The following is a 16,608-nucleotide window of genomic DNA, read 5'->3' as shown; positions in this document are numbered from 1 at the left end:
GCCAGACACTGCCTATTCTCAGCAAAGCAGACTGTGGGGGTTGGTACCTCAGGGTGATTTCTTTGCACCCTCTGCCTTTGGAGGGATGTAATCCTCTTAAACCACAGGAGCATAAGTGGTTGTGTGCTTTACTACAACTGAGCTATGTGCATGCTTTTTTTCAGCACCTAGAACTTCTCTGGCAATTCAAGTTCTAGACAAACTCAGCCTTAATCCACTTCTGCCCTCCCAGAACAGAACTCTAGAACTAGATGAGGGCAGGCTGGCACTTCTATATCCCACTTTCTGTGTAAGTACTGTAGATCTGGCTCCTCTCCTTCTCCTTCTTCTTCTTGTTCTTCTTCTCTTTCTTCTTCTTCTTTTGCTGGTCCTGGAGCTTGAACTCTGGGCTTGATCCCTGTCCCTGAGCTTTTTTTACTTAAAGCTAACACTCTACCACTTGAGCCACAGCTCCACTTGTAGGTTTTTTCTTGTGTGTGTGTGTGTGTGGTTAATTGGAGATAAGAGTCTCATGGACTTTTCTGCCTGGGCTGGTGTCAAATCATATTCCTCAGATCTCAGCCTCCTAAGTAGCTAGGATTACAGGTGTGAGCCACCAGCACTCAGCTCTGTCTTTATTTCTGAGTTCTCCCTCCTTAACCATCAGTCACATAGACTTGATGTTCTATTTCCATCATTGCCCAAGAAAATGACTCAAATCCTAAGAAATAATATTATCATTTTATTTAGGAGTTAATCCAATATAATACAGGGCTGACATAGACAAGCAGCTATGGTATGCAGATAGCTATATTCCCAGGAGAAATCCAGTTATTGTAAACAAGGGAGAGAAACCAAGAGGGTGCCTAAATTATAGCAGCTGTTTTAAGCAAGTATTCTCACATCCTGCTGTAATGGAGGCAGCCTCAGTGTGGTGGTTCTTAGCAAGGAGAGAAGGCAGTAGTGACTGTGTAGGAGCCATACTTCCTGGCTTGACTTGGCTGGGCTCAGCTTAGCTCAGCTCAGCTGCAGGCCTTGTTGAACTCTTGGAGGGCCCAGCGTTTGTTCTCCATTGCCTGTTTGAGCTGGGTATACTCTTTTACCAGCCTGTCAAACTCCTCCCCAAGGATCTCATAGGTGCTCAAGACCTGTTGTGACGTTTCCATGTCCTGTTCTTGTAAGCGAATAGCTCCTTCTAAACGGTCTCTAGAAGCCCAGAAAAAGAAGGGTCAGCCGGGCGCTGGTGGCTCACACCTATAATCTAGCTACTCAGGAGGCTGAGATATGAGGACCGTGGTTCAAAGCCAGCCTGGGCAGGAAAGTACAGTTACCACCAGAAAACTTGAAGTGGCACTGTGGCTCTAGTGGTAGAGCACTTGCCTTGAGCTGAAGAGTCAGCAACAGCGCCCAGGCCCAGAGTTCAAGTACCCTGACACCCCCCCCCCCAAAAAAAGAAGAAATAAAAAAAGGAGGCTCAATGTAAAGATGCTAAATGAGCATGCCTGTATTCCTAGCTACTCAGAAAGCTAAGATCTGAGGGTTGCAGTTTGGAGCCAGCCCAAGCAGGAGGAGTACATGAGACTCTTATTTCCAATCAATCTCTAAAAAGCAAAAAGTGGGGCTGGGAAGATGGCTCAGTGGTAGAGTGCTTGCCTTGTATATATGAGGCCCTGGGTTCAATTCCTCAGTACCACTAAGCAGAAAAAGCTGGAAGTGGAGCTATGGCTCAAGTGGTAGAGCACTAGCCTTGAGCTGAAAAGCTGAGGAGTAGCGCCCAGGCCCAGAGTTCAGGCCTTATGACCAACAAAAAAAAAAAAAAAAAGCAAAAAGTGGAACTGGCAAGGCACTGGTGTCTCGCGCTGTAATCCTATCTACTCAGGAGGCTGAGATCTGAGGATCGTGGTTCAAAGCCAGCTCTGGCAGGAAAGTCCGTGAAACTCTTATTTCCAATAAACCACCAGAAAACCGGAAGTGGCGCTGTAGCTCAAGTGGTAGAGCACTCACCTTGAGCTGAAGAGCTGAGGGACAGCACTCAGGCCCAGAGTTCAAGCCCCATGACCACCAAAAAAAAAAAAAAGTGGAACTGTGGCTTAAGTGGTAGAGAACCAGCCTTGAGCCAAAAAGAAAGCTAAAGGACAGTACCCAGGCCCTGAGTTCAAGCCCTAGTACTGGCATGTTAAATAAATAAAGATGTTGACCCTCAGAAAATAAACAGAATGGGAACATATGATGAACAAGTCTAGAGGGTGTGCAAACTAGCTGTGACAGCTATACTACGCTCTTGGGAGATCTTACCTAATGAGACGATGAACTTCTACTTTCTCAGCAGTGTAAGTATCAGACAAAATCTTTAGTTCCTCCATCCTGGCAGAGGAAAGAAAAAAGGGTCATGTGAAAGATCATTGACTGAAGCAGAGTGAGTAATGGACACAGTACTTGTCCATGGGCAGAGTATAGACTCTTCAGGGATGGGGTAATCAAGGTCACTCTGAATCCCTGAGTAATGGATCTCCCAGGAAACTACCTATTTCAAGCCCGTGGCTCACATCTATAAGCCTAGCTACTCAGGGGGCTGAAATTTGAGGATGGTGATTCAAAGCCAGCTCAGACAGAGAAGTTCATGAGACTCTTATCTCCAATTACCTATCAAAAAGCTGAAAGTGGAACTGTGGTTCAAGTGGTAGAGCTCTTGCTTTGAGCACAAAAGCTCAGGGACAGCACCTTGGCCCTGAGTTCAAGCCCCAGGACCAGCACTAAAACGAAACAAAAAATAAATAACTCTTTCATTTTCTTTTTTTTTTTTTTTTGGGGGGGGGGTTTCTGGTCGTGGGGCCTGAACTCTGGGTCTGAGCGCTGTCCCTCAGCTCTTCAGCTCAAGGCTAGTGCTCTACCACTTGCGCCACGTCCAGCTTTTTTTGCTTTTTGCTTATGTGGTGCTGAGGAATCGAACCCAGGGCCTCAGGCATGCAAGGCAAGCGCTCTACCACTAAGCCAACTTCCCAGCCCTAAATAACTATTTCAAAAAGCAGAAACTAAAAGACTCAAGAATGCTAAAAGCTTTCAGGTAATCTAAAGGCTAACATTACTGTGTGCCATTTACTGAGTATCTATTTACAAGGTGCTAGGCATGATGGAAAGAGTTGGGGGAGGGGTGAGACAGAATCTGGGGATCCGCAGGGCTCATAGCTCACCTCAGCTTAAGGATCATGGCACTGCATTTGACTTCCAGGTACTGGGCGTTGATGCGGTGGAGCGCAGACTGAGTTTTCAGCCGGTGCTCCTGAAGAAGCCTCTGCAGCAAGGTGAGGCAGCGTAGAAGCACCTGATCCCCCAGAGGAAAGACAAAGAGGCCAAAGAAAACACAGGAGGAAGGAGAGCAAATCAGACCCCTTAGCTTCCCTACAGGTGGCCCTGGGGTCAGAGGAAGGAAGCACCCAGTGGTCCTCCCAAACCTGGGAGTAGGTGGCACTCTTCTTCTCCAGAAGCACCAGCTGCTCCTTCTGCTGACTCTTGGCATCCTGGCACTGCTGCTTCTCATTCACCAGGACCTCTGCCAGTTTCCATACCTTTGTGGCCTTCAGAGTTTCACGGTCAGCATCTAGGCAAAGACACAGAGGACTGACAGGAAAACCCTAATTGCTACTGCCCTTCAGGATCTTTGTATAGTACCCCACTCCTATAGCTAGCCCTCCAAGTTCTGTCTTCTAGGTTTTCTTCTGATGTCTGCTTCTCATAGTTAGGTTCAGTCTCATGTTTGATTCCAGATTTGGACCTGAATTCTTTTTATTTATTTTTGTGCCAATACTAGGGCTTAAACTCAGGGTTCCATGCTCTCTCACTTAGCTTTTTTTTTTTTTTTGCTGTTCGTGGAGCTTGAACTCTGGGTTGGGCACTGTTCTGAGCTCTTCAGCTCAAGGCTAGTGCTCTACCACTTGAGCCATAGCACCCACTTCCAGCTTTTTCTGTGTATGTGGTGCTGAGGAATCGAACCCAGGGCCTCATGCATGCAAGCCAATCACTCTACCATTGAGCCACCTCCAGCCCCTCACTTAGTTTTTTTGCTCAAGGCTGGTGCTGTTCTACTTGAACCACACTCCTACTCTGGCTTGTTTCTGCTAGTTAACTGGAGATAAAAGTCTCTCAGAGTCAGGTACTGATGGCTCACACCTGTAATCCTCAGGAGGCTGAGGATTGTGGTTCAAAGCCAGTCCGGACAGTAAAGTCTGTGAGACTCTTCTTTTTGTTGTTGTTGTAGTTGTTGGTAGTAGGGCTTGAGGGGCTGGGAAGTTGACTCAGTGGTAGAGCGCTTGCCTTGCATGCCTGAGGCCCTGGGTTCGATTCCTCAGCACCACATAAGCAAAAAGAAAAAAGCCAAAGTGGTGCTGTGGCTCAAGTGGTAGAGCACTAGCCTTGAGCTGAAGAGCTGAGGGACAGCACCCAAGCCCAGAGTTCAAGCCCCACACCGACCAAAAAAAAAAAAAAAAAAGTCCACAGACTTTACTGCCCAGGCTGGCTTTGAACCACAATCCTCAGATCTCAGCCTCCTAAGTAGCTAGGATTATAGGTGTTATCCACTGACACCTGGCTCTGTAAGACTCTTATTGCCAGTTAACCATTACAATACCAGAAGTAATACTCTGGCTCAAAGTGGTAGAGCAGTAGAATTGAGCAAAAGAGCTCAGGGACAGTATCCAGACCCCATGAATGACCCCCCCCCCAAAAAAAAGTCTCTTAGCTATGTCTACCTGGACTGACTTAGACTTAGAACGGAATCCTTAGATCTCACTCTACTGGATAGACTTCTGAGTAGCTAGGGTTACAGACATGAATCACCAGTGCCAGGCAAACCTGAGTTCTTTTTTTTTTTTGACCGCTATAGGGCTTGGACTCAGAGCCTGGGCACTGTGCCTGGCCCTCTACCGCTTTGAGCCACAACACCACCTCCAGTTTTCTGGTGGCTAATTGGAGATAAAAATCTCATGGCTTTTTCTACCTGGGCTGGTTTTGAATTGTGACCCTCAGAGCTCAGCCTTCTGAGTAGCTAGGGTTACAGGCATGAGCCAGTACTGGGGATTGATGAGTTCAAGCCTGGGCACTGTCCCTGAGCTTCTTTTGCTCAAGGCTAGTGCTCTACCACTTGAGCCACAGCACCACATCTGACTTTTTCTGTTAATGAGGTACTGAGGAATTGAACGCAGGGCTTCAAACATGCTAGCAAGCACTCCACCACTAAGCCACATTCCCAGCCAGTCACTCAATTCTTATGTCTCCTCTATCTGCTAGGAAACCCTGAAAGGCTATGAGATAAAACATAACTACCTTTTAGCCTGGGTTGGCACTATAGGTCAATCCATCCACCACAAACTCATTCTTCTATATACCAAACACATCTCTAACCTCCACTTCCCCTATGTAAATCCTATTCCTCAGCATCTGGTATAAGTGCCAGAGATGTTGTTTTTTTTTTTTTTTTTTTGGGGGGGGGGGGGTTCGGTCGTGGGGCCTGAACTCTGGGCCTGGCCGCTGTCCAGCTTTTTTTCTTTTGGCTTATGTGGTGCTGAGGAATGGAACCCCAGGGCCTCAGGCATGCAAGGCAAGTGCTCTACCACTGAGCCACCTTCCCAGCCCTAAGTACCAGAGATCTGAATGTTCTTCCCAGGTCTAGGCTGGGAAGGGAAAGCCTATGTGATTGTGTTTTGTTTTTTAATTGATTTTTATTTTCTTTGTTCTTTTTTTTCCCCTTGCTAGATAGGTATTCTACCACTTCAGCCATATTCTCAGTCTTCATTTTATTTTATGTTGTTTTTTATTTTTGATAGGTTCTGAGTCAGGGCTGGGCACTGACTGTCCCTGAGCTTATATGCTCAAGGCCAACATTCTACCACCTTGAGTCACAGCCCCACTTCCAGTTTTTTGGTAGTTAATTGAAGATAAGAGTCTCACAGACTTTCCTGCCTGGGCTGGCTTTGAACTGCGATCCTAAGATATCAGCCTTTGGGATAGCCTTTAGGATTACAGGCGAAAGCCACCAGTGCCCAGCTTTTTAATTTTTTTTTTTATAATTATCTTTAAGTAGTTTTACAAAGGAGTTTCAATTCAACATCCTGTTTGTTTTTGTGCTGGTACTGAGCCTTGAACTTAGGGTCTAGGTGCTGTCCCTTAGCTTATTCCCTTAAGGCCCCCTCCAGCTTTTTCTGTTTATGTGGTACTGAGGAATCAAACATGCTAGGCATGCACTCTACCACTAAGCCACATTCCCAGCCCCCAAATTTGAACTCCTTTTTTTTTTTTTGGGGGGGGGGGTCTGTTGTGGGGCTTGAACTCTGGGCCTGGGCACTGTCCCTGGGCTCTTCAGCTCAAAGTGAGCACTCTACCACTTGAGCCACAGAGCCACCATTGGCATCCAGCCAAACATGAATTCTTTTTTTTTTTTTGCGGGGGGGGGGGGGGGGGTCCGGTTGTGGGGCCTGAACTCTGGGCCTGGGCACTGTCCCTCAGCTCTTCAGCTCAAGGCTAGCGCTCTACCACTTGAGCCACAGCACCACTTCCGGCTTTTTTTCTTTTTGCTTATGTGGTGCTGAGGAATTGAACCCAGGGCCTCAGGCATGCAAGGCAAGCGCTCTACCACTGAGCCACCTCCCCAGCCCCCAAACATGAATTCTTAAGTCACAGAAATAAACTTTCTTCCCTTTGCCATTTTGATCCTCCTAAGGACTCTTCTCTGCAGCAGGAAGACACTCCACTTAGCACTTTGCTGAATATTATTTTACCACCAATGAAATAAACAAATAAGCATTCCTTATTTTTCCTCCCCTCCCCTTTTTTCTTTTTTCAACAGTAGTAGAGTTTGAACTCAAGGTCTCACACTCTACCACTATATTCCTAACCCAAGCATTTTTGACTCCAAAGTACAAATATTTTATTCTCAAAAGAGCAACCCAGCTGGCTGCCATTGGCATGCCTGTAATCCTAGGTACTCAGGAGGCTGCGATCTGAGGATCATGGTTCAAAACCAGCCAAGGGAAGGAAAGTCCATGAGACTCTTATTGCCAATTAATGACCAGAAAACCAGAAGTGGCACTGTGGCTCAAGTGATAGAGGGTTAGCCTTGAGCAAAAGAGCTTCGGAACAGTGCCCAGGCCCTGAGTTCAAGCCCCACAACCAACCAACCAAAAACAAAAACAATAAAGCCCAGAAACCCTGAGGTCACCTGTGAGGAGGGCAGCCAGCACTCACCTGAGTTGGGATCATGGTAACACAGCAGAGTGAAACATTTCCTCTTGAGCTGCTCCTCCACTTCCATCTGGAGCCGAGCTCTCATCCATGCAAAGTCCTGCAGCCATAGCAGCAAAGAGACCATGACAACTAGAAGACTTGCCAGTGAATACATGCCCATACAGCCTCACTAATAACCAAGAAGATGCATTCATTTCAGTTTATACAATTAGCAAAAAGAGGGACTGTAGACTCAGTTCACTTGCCTACCATGTGCCCTGAATCTGATCCCTAAGCCCACAAAAATAAAAGAAGAAAATCAGCAAAAAGTAAAACAACTGGCAAGATTCCATGATGGTGGAAACACAGGGACCCAGGGGCACTGGAAACCCCTCTATGTACCATGATATATGTGCTACCCAAAGATCCCACCCCTGGCATCAATACTGGGGAAGTAATTGTACAAAGGCAAAGGCACATGTGGACTGTCATGTTCATCACAGTGTGGTTTCTAATAGAAAAATGTGAGAATAAATTTAATATCCATCGATAAGGCTAAGCACACTGCTAGGATCCACATAATAGATTCATTATGTGGATCCTAGCAGCAATTTAACTTATTTTATGTAAGGGCACTAACTATCATGTGCCTAGACACTGATATTGGGGGGGAGGGTATCATCTTATTTATATCTATTTATGGACTTGAAAAAATGTATTACAAAATATCTTTTTCTTTTTTTTTTTTTTTTGTCGGTCATGGGGCTTGAACTCTGGGCCTGGGCACTGTCTCTCAGCTATTCAGCTCAAGGCAAGCATTCTACCACTTGAGCTGCAGTGCCACTTCCGGCTTTTGAGTGGTTTATTGGAGATAGTTTCACAGACTTTTCCTGCCTAGGCTGGCTACAAAATATATTACACCAAGCCAGGTGCTGGTGGCTCACGCCTATAATCCTAGCTACTCAGGAGGCTGAGATCTGAGGATCACGGATCAAAGCCAACCCTGGGCAGGACTCTTATATCCAATAAACCACTAGAAAACCGGAAGTGGCACTGTGGCTCAAGCGGTAGAGCACTCGCCTTGAGCTGAAGAGCACAGGGACGGCGCCCAAGCCCAGAGTTCAAGCCCCATGACTGACAAAAACAAAAACAAAAAATATATTACACCAAAACAAACTATGCACTTAGTATACTGAGGCAGCAGGATCTTGAGTTCAAGGCAAGCCTGAGTTATACAAAATGAGATCTTGTCTCAAAAGAACAAAAAAAGCCAGGCAGGGGCTGGGAAGGTGGCTCAGTGGTAGAGCGCTTGCCTTGCATTTATGAGACCCTGGGTTCCATTCCTCAGCACCACATAAGCAGAAAAAGCCGGAAGTGCCGCTGTGGCTTAGGTGGTAGAGTGCTAATCTTGAGCTGAAGAGCTGAGGGACAGCATCCAGAGTTCAGGCCCCATGACCAGCAAAAAAATACACCAGGCACTAGTGGCTTACACCTCTAATCCTAGTTACTCAGGAGGCTGAGGATAAGGTTCAAAGCCAGCATGGACAGCAAAGTCTATGAGACTCTTATCTCCAATTAACCATCAGAAATCCAGAAATGGAACTCAAGTAAGAGAGGGCTAACTTTGAGCAAAAAAAACAAATGACAGAATGAAATCATGAGTTCAAGTGCCAGTACTGGTGGTTGCATATGCACAACACTCCCTTCTCCCCCCACATAATTAGACTAAACAACATATAAGTTTGGAGAGTGTCAAGCTATTTATAATAACACTGTATTTCTTTTCTTTTTGCCAGTCCTGGGGCTTCAACTCAGGGCCTGGGCACTGTCCCTGAGCTGCTTTTGCTCAAAGCTAGCTAGCATTCTACAACTTGAGTCACGGCACCACTTCCAACTATAGTAATGAAGAATTGAACCCAGGGCCTCAAGCATGGTAGGCAAGCACTCTACCACTAGGCCTCATTCCCAGCCCCCTGTATTTTTCTTTTCTTTCTTTCTTTTCTTGTGCCCATTCTGGGGCTTGAACTTAGGGCCTGGGATCTGTCCCTGACCTTTCCTGGCTCAAGGCTAATGCTCTATCACTTGAGCCACAGCTCCACTTCCGGATTTTAGTTTAGTGGCAATTAAGTCTCACAGGTTTTCCTGTCCAGGCTGGCTTCAAACCATAATCCTCATATCTCAGCCTCCTAAGTAGTTAGGATTACAAGCGTGAGCCACTGGCACCCAGCTATACAATACTGTATTTTTGGAGGTAGTATTTCAGCTTTACTTTCTTCTGTGAAATGTTTTCCTTACTTATTTGAGTTTAACCACAATAGGTATATACAATTTTTACAAAATAATAATGTTTAACAAGAAAAATTACGCCATTTCCCTCTTTGACCACCTCCCCCAGCTGCCCACCCCCAACCTCAGAGGGCGGCATGAGTTCTAGGAGATCTGCCTTCTCTAGCCCGAGCAGTGAAGGTGTCTCTCTCTCCTGGCTGGAACCCAAAAGCTGTGTCAGTTCAGTAACAAGTAGTCGTTGTTCAAGGGTCTCATGAAACTGAGAGAGAAAATCAACAAGAAAGAGTGACAATAAAACTCCTCCCACTCCACCCCTGCCATCCCCACAAATCAGTTCTCATACATCTTCAGAGTCATCAAAGCTGTCCCCTCCTTCAGAAAACTTCACTTCTTCCTTTCCTTCTCCTTCCTTCTTACCTTTTTTCCTTCCTTTGTTTTACTTACTTTTTCCCCTCCTTTCCTTCTTCCTTCTCTCCCTCCCTCTCTCCTTTCCAGTGAAGTCTTACTTTCAAATTGTTATTTCAAATTGCTGCACTCTAGATCCTCCCGCCTAAGGCTGAAATTACAGGTGTGCACTGCCACACCTGGCTAGCCTGGTCATTCTCATGGTTGGTAACTGACACCTCATCTCTTTAGCCTCACCTTTTTGTCCTCTGTTAAATTTGTGTCTTGTGTCTTCACATAGTATTCCACAAGCAGCTCTTGAATGACTCGCTGTAAAACCTCTGACCTCAACCATGTTGTCTTATGTAGTCGAACTTTCTTCCATACCTAGAAAACCGTTAAGTTTCTAGCTAGAAACCTTTTTCTCTCAGAAGGATTTTCCCTACCTCCTGTTTCCCAAGGCTCTTACCTGAGCCTGTTCCTTTGCTAGGTTAAGGCTTAAGCCACTCTCATCCACATGCTGTGAGAGACTCAGCAGAAGCTTGCTGAAGTAAGGGTTCTGTAACAGGTCCTCTTCACTCAGGTTACAAGGAGGTAACTGTTTGCTGCATACTTCATAGCACAGGGACAAAAAAACAAAAAGGTGTGGGGCACTGGTGGCTCACACCTGTTTTTAGTCTATAGCACTAGTTGATATTGAATCAACCATAACAGGAACATATATAATCTGTTTCCAATTAAAGGAGTGTTCAAGAAGCCCCATGAAACATAGGCTTCTGTAAGAAAAACTACTCTGGTGGATATAATTGATCCTTTTCATTATAGAAGGCAAAAACATTATGAATAAAACCTCTCTAAATGTTATCAACCCTTTTTTTTTTTGGGGGGGGGGTACAGTCGTGGGGCCTGAACTCTGGGCCTGGGCTCTGTCCCTCAGCTCTTCAGCTCAAGGCGCTCTACCACTTGAGCCTCAGCGCCACTTCCAGTTTTTTTCTTTTTGCTTATATGGTACTGAGGAATTGAACCCAGGGCCTCATGCATGCAAGGCAAGTGCTCTACCACTAAGCCACCTTCCCAGCCCCTGTTATCAACCCTTTTGCAAATGGCTACCCTTACCTTGTTGTAATATTTCCATCCCTTCTCCAGGTGAGCAGAAATCTCCGGATGCCATTTTATTTTCTTAGGAGTCTTATCTCTGTGGAAACAAATGGATGAACATAAAAGATAAATAACACATGAAACTATCTTGAGTTGGGGTTTCTGTTATCCATAATCTAGGAGAGAACCTCAGAGATAATTCTTACAGAGAACAATATCATGTACCTTAGGCTCCAAAGCTCTTAGACAAGGTGTTGGGTTGTTTTTGTTTTTTGTGCCAGTCCTAGGCTTGAACTCAGGGCCTGGGCACTGTCCCTGAGCTGCTTTTGCTCAAGGTTAGCACTCTACCACTGGAGCTACAGCGTCACTTCCCACTTTTTCTGTTTTACTGAGGAATCAAACCCAGGGTTTCATGCACACTAGGCAAGCACTCTACCACCAAGCCACATTCCCAGCCCTAGGCTTTTTCATTCAGGCTGATGTTCTACCATTTGGGCCACATCTCCACTTCAGAGGACCTCCATAATTGCTGCTGGTCAACTGAAGATAAGAATCTCAGATTTGGGCTGGGAAGGTGGCTCAGTGGTAGAGCACTTGCCTTGCATGCATGAGGCCCTGGGTTCGATTCCTCAGCACCACATAAGCAAAAAGAAAAAAAAAACCCGGAAGTGGCGCTGTGGCTCAAGTGGTAGAGCGCTAGCCTTGAGCTGAAGAGCTGAGGGACAGCACCCAGGCCCAGAGTTCAGCCCCATGACCGGACCCCCAAAAAAAAAAAAAGAATCTCAGATTTGCCTGCTTTGTCTGGCTCTGACACAAGATTCTCCAATCTCAGCTTCCTGAGTACTGGGATTATAGGCATGAGCTACCAATCCTTGGTGATCATATATGTTTTTTGGGTTTTTTTGCCAGTCGTGGGACCTGAACTCTGGGCCTGGGCACTGTCTCAGCTCTTCAGCTCAAGGCTAGCGCTTTACCACTTGAGCCACAGCATCACTTCCGGCTTTTTCTGCTTATGTGATGTTGAAGAATCGAACCCAGGGCCTCATATATGCAAGGCAAGAGCTCTACCACTGAGCTACCTTCCTAACCCCATTATGGACACACAAGTACCAAAACATTTTACATACCAAGCACCTAAGTGTTTCCACTTGTTCCAAGATGTCCAAAAGGAGTCTCTTTCTAAAAAGAAAGAAAAAATTCCAGTTCACTAGGGTAGGAGGATTCCTCCTACCACAGTACTACTATGTTAATAAGTTATTGCTTTCCTGTTAAGAATAAACTGAAGAAAGGGTGGGGAGACCAAAGTCTTGGGTGCTGTCCCTCAGCTCTTCAGCTCAAGGCTAGCACTCTACCACTTGAGCCACAGCGCCACTTCCAGCTTTTTTCTTTTGGCTTATGTGGTGCTGAGGAATCGAACCCAGGGCCTCATGCATACAAGGCAAGCACTCTACCACTGAGCCACCTTCCTAGCCCTACAAGTTCTTATTTGGAGATTTTCTTGGTGCTTTTTTTTTTTTACTTGCCTTTTATTAATCTGTTGGTAGTTTTTTTTTTTTTTAGTGTCATTGTTGGTCTTTTTTTTTTTTAATTTTAATGTAAAGGTGAGGTATAGAAGGGTTACAGTGAACACTGTACCTCTCTCTCATTCTCTCCCAATTTTTCCCCTCTCAAGTTCCTTCCCCCACAGCCCATTGGTAGTTTTGGATCATTAACTCTAGTCATCATCCCAGTAATGAGAAATCTTATTCCACATTTGAACAAAATTTTTAAAAAATTTTCAGTGTTGGGCTGGGAAGGTGGCTCAGTGGTAGAGAGCTTGCCTTGCATGCCTGAGGCCCTGGGTTCCATTCCCCAGCACCACATAAGCCAAAAGAAAAAAGCCGGAAGTGGCGCTGTGGCTCAAGTGATAGAGCGCTAGCCTTGAGCTGAAGAGCTGAGGGACAGCGTCCAGGCCCAGAGTTCAGGCCCCACAACTGGACCCCGAAAAAAAAAAAAATTTCAGTGTTTGCACAGGGGCTTGAACTCAGAGCACTATTCTTTCAAGGTACTTTCACTCAAGGCAGGTGCTCTACCAATTGAATCAAAGCTGCACTTCCAGCTTTTGAGTGGTAAATAGGAAATAAGAGTCTCATGGACTTTCCTGCCCAGGCTGGCTTCAAACTGTGAGCCTCAAATCTCAATCTCCTGAGAAGCTAGTGTGAGCCACAGTATTTCTTTACTAATGCTGTTTTGTACCTAACAGCATTAGTGAAGAGCACCTGGAGGAAACAGCGTAACAAAAATATGGACAGAAGTTAATGCCATGAGACTAACATCAAGATACAGGGCTGAGGGCTGGGAATGTGACTTAGTGGTAGAGTGCTTGCCTAACATGCATCAAGCCTTGGGTTTGATTCCTCAGTACCACATAAACAGAAAAGACCAGAAGTGGAGCTGTGGCACAAATGGTAGAGTGTTAGCCTTGAGTAGTAGAGTGCTAACCTTGAGCAAAAAAAGCTAAGGGACCTGAGTTCAAGCCCCAGGACTAGCAAAAAAAAAGATACAGGGCTGAGGTGAGAATGTGAGCTAGGGATGTTTTTGCCAGAACATGGAATACAATAAATAGACATGGACACAGAGGGGCAGCAAAGAGCACAGTTTTGACTAAGGAGGCAACATTTTCTCCTTGGCATTATTTCCCATGTTTTTCCTCCACCCTCCCCTTTGTAAGGCATTAAACTCCAAAGGGCAGATGAAGAGACATCGAAGGTTATTATGATTTAAAACCGTGTTCACAGAACATTCAGCTTTGCTCCCTCATTTTATGAGTTAACATCAAAGTAACTACTCATTTGTTTTGTAACTTTGTCTAAAGGAGGACGCAGCTGAGGAGGTACAAAGCTAGGACTTAATTTGCAGCTCGGCTGTTATTTCGGTGTGAATTTTCAAGGGAAATGTTTGTGGGTTTTTGTTGTTGTTTTTTAATGACAAACTTTTTTTCACACCTACAAAACCAAGATAACGATTTATGCTTGAATTTTAATGAAGAATAACACAATCGACTTGTCAACCAAGGCCCCTATTTAGTTAAGGCCTGTGTTTTAACAGTTCAATTCACTGTGGATCTTAGCCTGCAAATAATCTTAAAAGAAAAAAAAAAGTTTTGCAGACAAATCCCACACACGGAAACGAGGATCAACCCAAATTTCAACCAGTCAGGTGCTCCCTCCCTGACCACTCAGGAATGTTCCTGGGTGCTTTTCCTTAGCCTTTTAAGATGTGCCAGGCGTGATCGACGGTGGCACTCAACCTCGATTCTCCACCCTCTGCACTCAGACGTGTTAAAATGCTGCCACGGGGACCCAGACATTTAAACGTTGACTCAGGCGTCATTTAAAATCAGAGTTGTCTTCACACGCTGCACTGAACGTTAAATGGATTTTACAGGTATTTTCACAAGATGTGACCCTCGCCGGGCCTGAGATGAATCAAGATGCAGAGCGCGCTCTCGGCGCCGGCTTCCCTTCCGTCCCGGTGGCCGAGGGTTCCCAAGGACGAGGAGGAGCTCGGCGTCCCCGCGCGGGACGGCCGGCCCTGCCCGCATCCGCCGCCCCTCCCCGCACCCGCTGCCCCGCGGCCAGCCCCCCGCCCGCCGGAAGCAAACCTGCACTCCTGGGGCCGCCGGCGAGAGTGGGGTGGGCGGGCCCGCGGCCGCCCCCGCCGCGCCCCGGCTCCGGAACCTCCCACTCGGGCCTTGAGCAGGGCTCGGGGGACCAGGCCCGGGAGGACAGCGCGGGAAGGCCGGGGACCGGGCGGAAAGCACACCGTAGGCCCCGGAGAGGGAGGGGGCGGGGACATGATGTGGCGGGAACGGCAGGCCCCGCCCCTGCCTTACACATCCCGCACCTCGCCCGGCGCGCGCCCTGGAGCCCTTAACCGCCCGCTGGGACAGGGTGCTCATGGGAGTGTGTCACGACTCCTTCTTAGTGTCTTCTCCCGGTTGAGAGCAAGGTTAAGGAAACTGGCATGATTGGTAACGTTTACTAATTCGCTTATCACTAGCTTACACCCTCTGAGGAGTCAGGCACTGTGTGCCACGCGATCGGCTTCGCCAGTCTAACCTTACTTAGTTTTTAAGGCATCTTATGTGGAAATCATCATGCTACCCGTCTTACAGAACGGAAAGGTAGAGGCCCCGGAGCCTAAACTTGCCTCAATGGCCCTCTGAACCTTCCAAGACCACACACGGTGCCCTGAGAGTCTCCTCTGGGCTTGGCTCCTGTGGCTGACTTCCTGAATTTCTTACTCCTGGCTTCTCTGCCCTCCCCTTTATTTCTTATCACCCGGTCACCTCTGTCTTAATCTTAAATCTAACTCCTACTCCCACTTACACCTTCCCTAGGTTAATTAGCAGCCTTTCTAGTGCGTGTAAGTACTGAGGTTTAAACTCAGGGCCTTATGCTTTCCTTTAGCTTTTTTGCTCATAGCTAGAGCTCTACCACTTAAGCCACACCTCTATATCCTTTTCTTTGGGGGGTGGGAGGGTCGGTTGTGGGACTTGAACTCCTAATTATTTATTTATTTATTTTTTCTAGTTAATTGGAGATAAGAGTTTCACGGACTTCCCTGCCCGGCTGGTTTCAAACCACGATCTTCAGATCTCAGTCTCCTGAATAGCTAGGATTACAGATGTGAGCCTCCAGTGCCTGGCTTAGGTGAATTATTTCTTAAAATTTAGAAAGTGCCGGGCTCCAGTGATTCATACCTGTAATCCTAGTTACTCAGGAGCCTGAGATCTGAGAATCATGGCTCAAAGCCAGCCCCTGCAGGAAAGTCCTTGAGAATCTTATCTCCAACTAACACCAGAAAACCAGAAGTGGTGCTTTGACTCAAGTGGCAGAGCACTAACCTTGAGCTAAAGAGCTGAGGGACAGCACCCAGGCACAGAGTTCAAGCCCCTCGACTGGCCAAAAAAAAAATATTTTTAAGTTTCACTGGGTGTGGTAGCATGTATCTGTAATCTCAGCTTCTCTGGAGACTGAGGAAGGAGACTCAGGAATTCAAAGTTACCCTGGGCAGCAAGTTTAATGCTAAGAAAACTACACCAAAGTTATCAGATTTCATGCATCAGAGAAAAATTGGGTAGTCTAAGGTGGGGCAAGATGTGCTTGGATTTGGAATTTCACTTCTTAGAATCAACCAGAGAAGACTACTAGCACACATGGAGGAATGGTGAGGTGTGGTGCAGAAATTTCATATCCCTGGTAAGCTCATTAGCCACCACCTTTCATGTTTAATGCTAGAGTGCCAAAGGCTTTTAAAAATCATTTATGCTTCTTCAGTTCTGTAGTTGCAGCATCATTAAATAGCTGGCATAATGTCCCTAACAAACAGCCCTTAGAACAAAATAGCAAGCATGCTTTGGTGATTCAGAGCTGATTAGAAATCTACTGAAATTTCATCACCCAGACTTGTCAGATTCTCAAACATGGGACTACAAAGCTTTGGCTAAAAGGCTCTGAAGTAACTGTGGACATAGAATGTAAAGGGTTCAGAGGCCTGTCTTCCAGTGGAAGGATGGAGGAAATAGTGGTAGGAAGCCCTATATTGTACCAGGCCAACATATGCAATTACCTGTTTGCATTCTGTCTCTAAAAAAAATGTCCT

The 16,608-nt window shown here is 46.3% G+C and overlaps 1 protein-coding gene across 1 annotated transcript; it reads right to left on the bottom strand.

The window, feature by feature from the left end:
• Positions 1 to 701: 701 nt before the first annotated feature.
• Positions 702 to 14,749, bottom strand: Haus4 (HAUS augmin like complex subunit 4). Its single transcript, XM_042686413.1, has 11 exons — positions 14,606 to 14,749; positions 12,090 to 12,141; positions 10,981 to 11,059; positions 10,334 to 10,476; positions 10,123 to 10,251; positions 9,605 to 9,739; positions 7,216 to 7,312; positions 3,432 to 3,577; positions 3,171 to 3,301; positions 2,275 to 2,343; positions 702 to 1,185 (listed from the first exon to the last, which is right to left on the bottom strand). The coding sequence occupies exons 3-11, from the start codon at positions 11,033 to 11,035 to the stop codon at positions 1,002 to 1,004; spliced, it is 1,089 nt and encodes a 362-aa protein (XP_042542347.1). The 5' UTR covers positions 11,036 to 11,059; positions 12,090 to 12,141; positions 14,606 to 14,749; the 3' UTR covers positions 702 to 1,001.
• Between the last annotated feature and the right edge of the window lie 1,859 nt (positions 14,750 to 16,608).

The sequence above is a fragment of the Dipodomys spectabilis genome, unplaced genomic scaffold (genome assembly GCF_019054845.1).
Source record: "Dipodomys spectabilis isolate Male_0828 unplaced genomic scaffold, ASM1905484v1 ptg000097l, whole genome shotgun sequence".
In the NCBI taxonomy this organism is placed as follows: Eukaryota; Metazoa; Chordata; class Mammalia; order Rodentia; family Heteromyidae; genus Dipodomys; species Dipodomys spectabilis.
Note: the sequence above shows the minus strand (reverse complement) of the source record. Positions and strands in the feature narration are given on the sequence as shown.

Coding starts and splice junctions, on each gene's coding strand:
- Haus4 (XM_042686413.1), bottom strand. CDS start 11,035: ATGGCATCCGGAGATTTCTGCTCACCTGGAGAAGGGATGGAAATATTA. Junction 10,477..10,980: donor GATGGAAATATTACAACAAG/GTAAGGGTAGCC, acceptor TGTGCTATGAAG/TATGCAGCAAACAGTTACCT. Junction 3,578..7,215: donor TTACCATGATCCCAACTCAG/GTGAGTGCTGGC, acceptor GTCTTTGCCTAG/ATGCTGACCGTGAAACTCTG.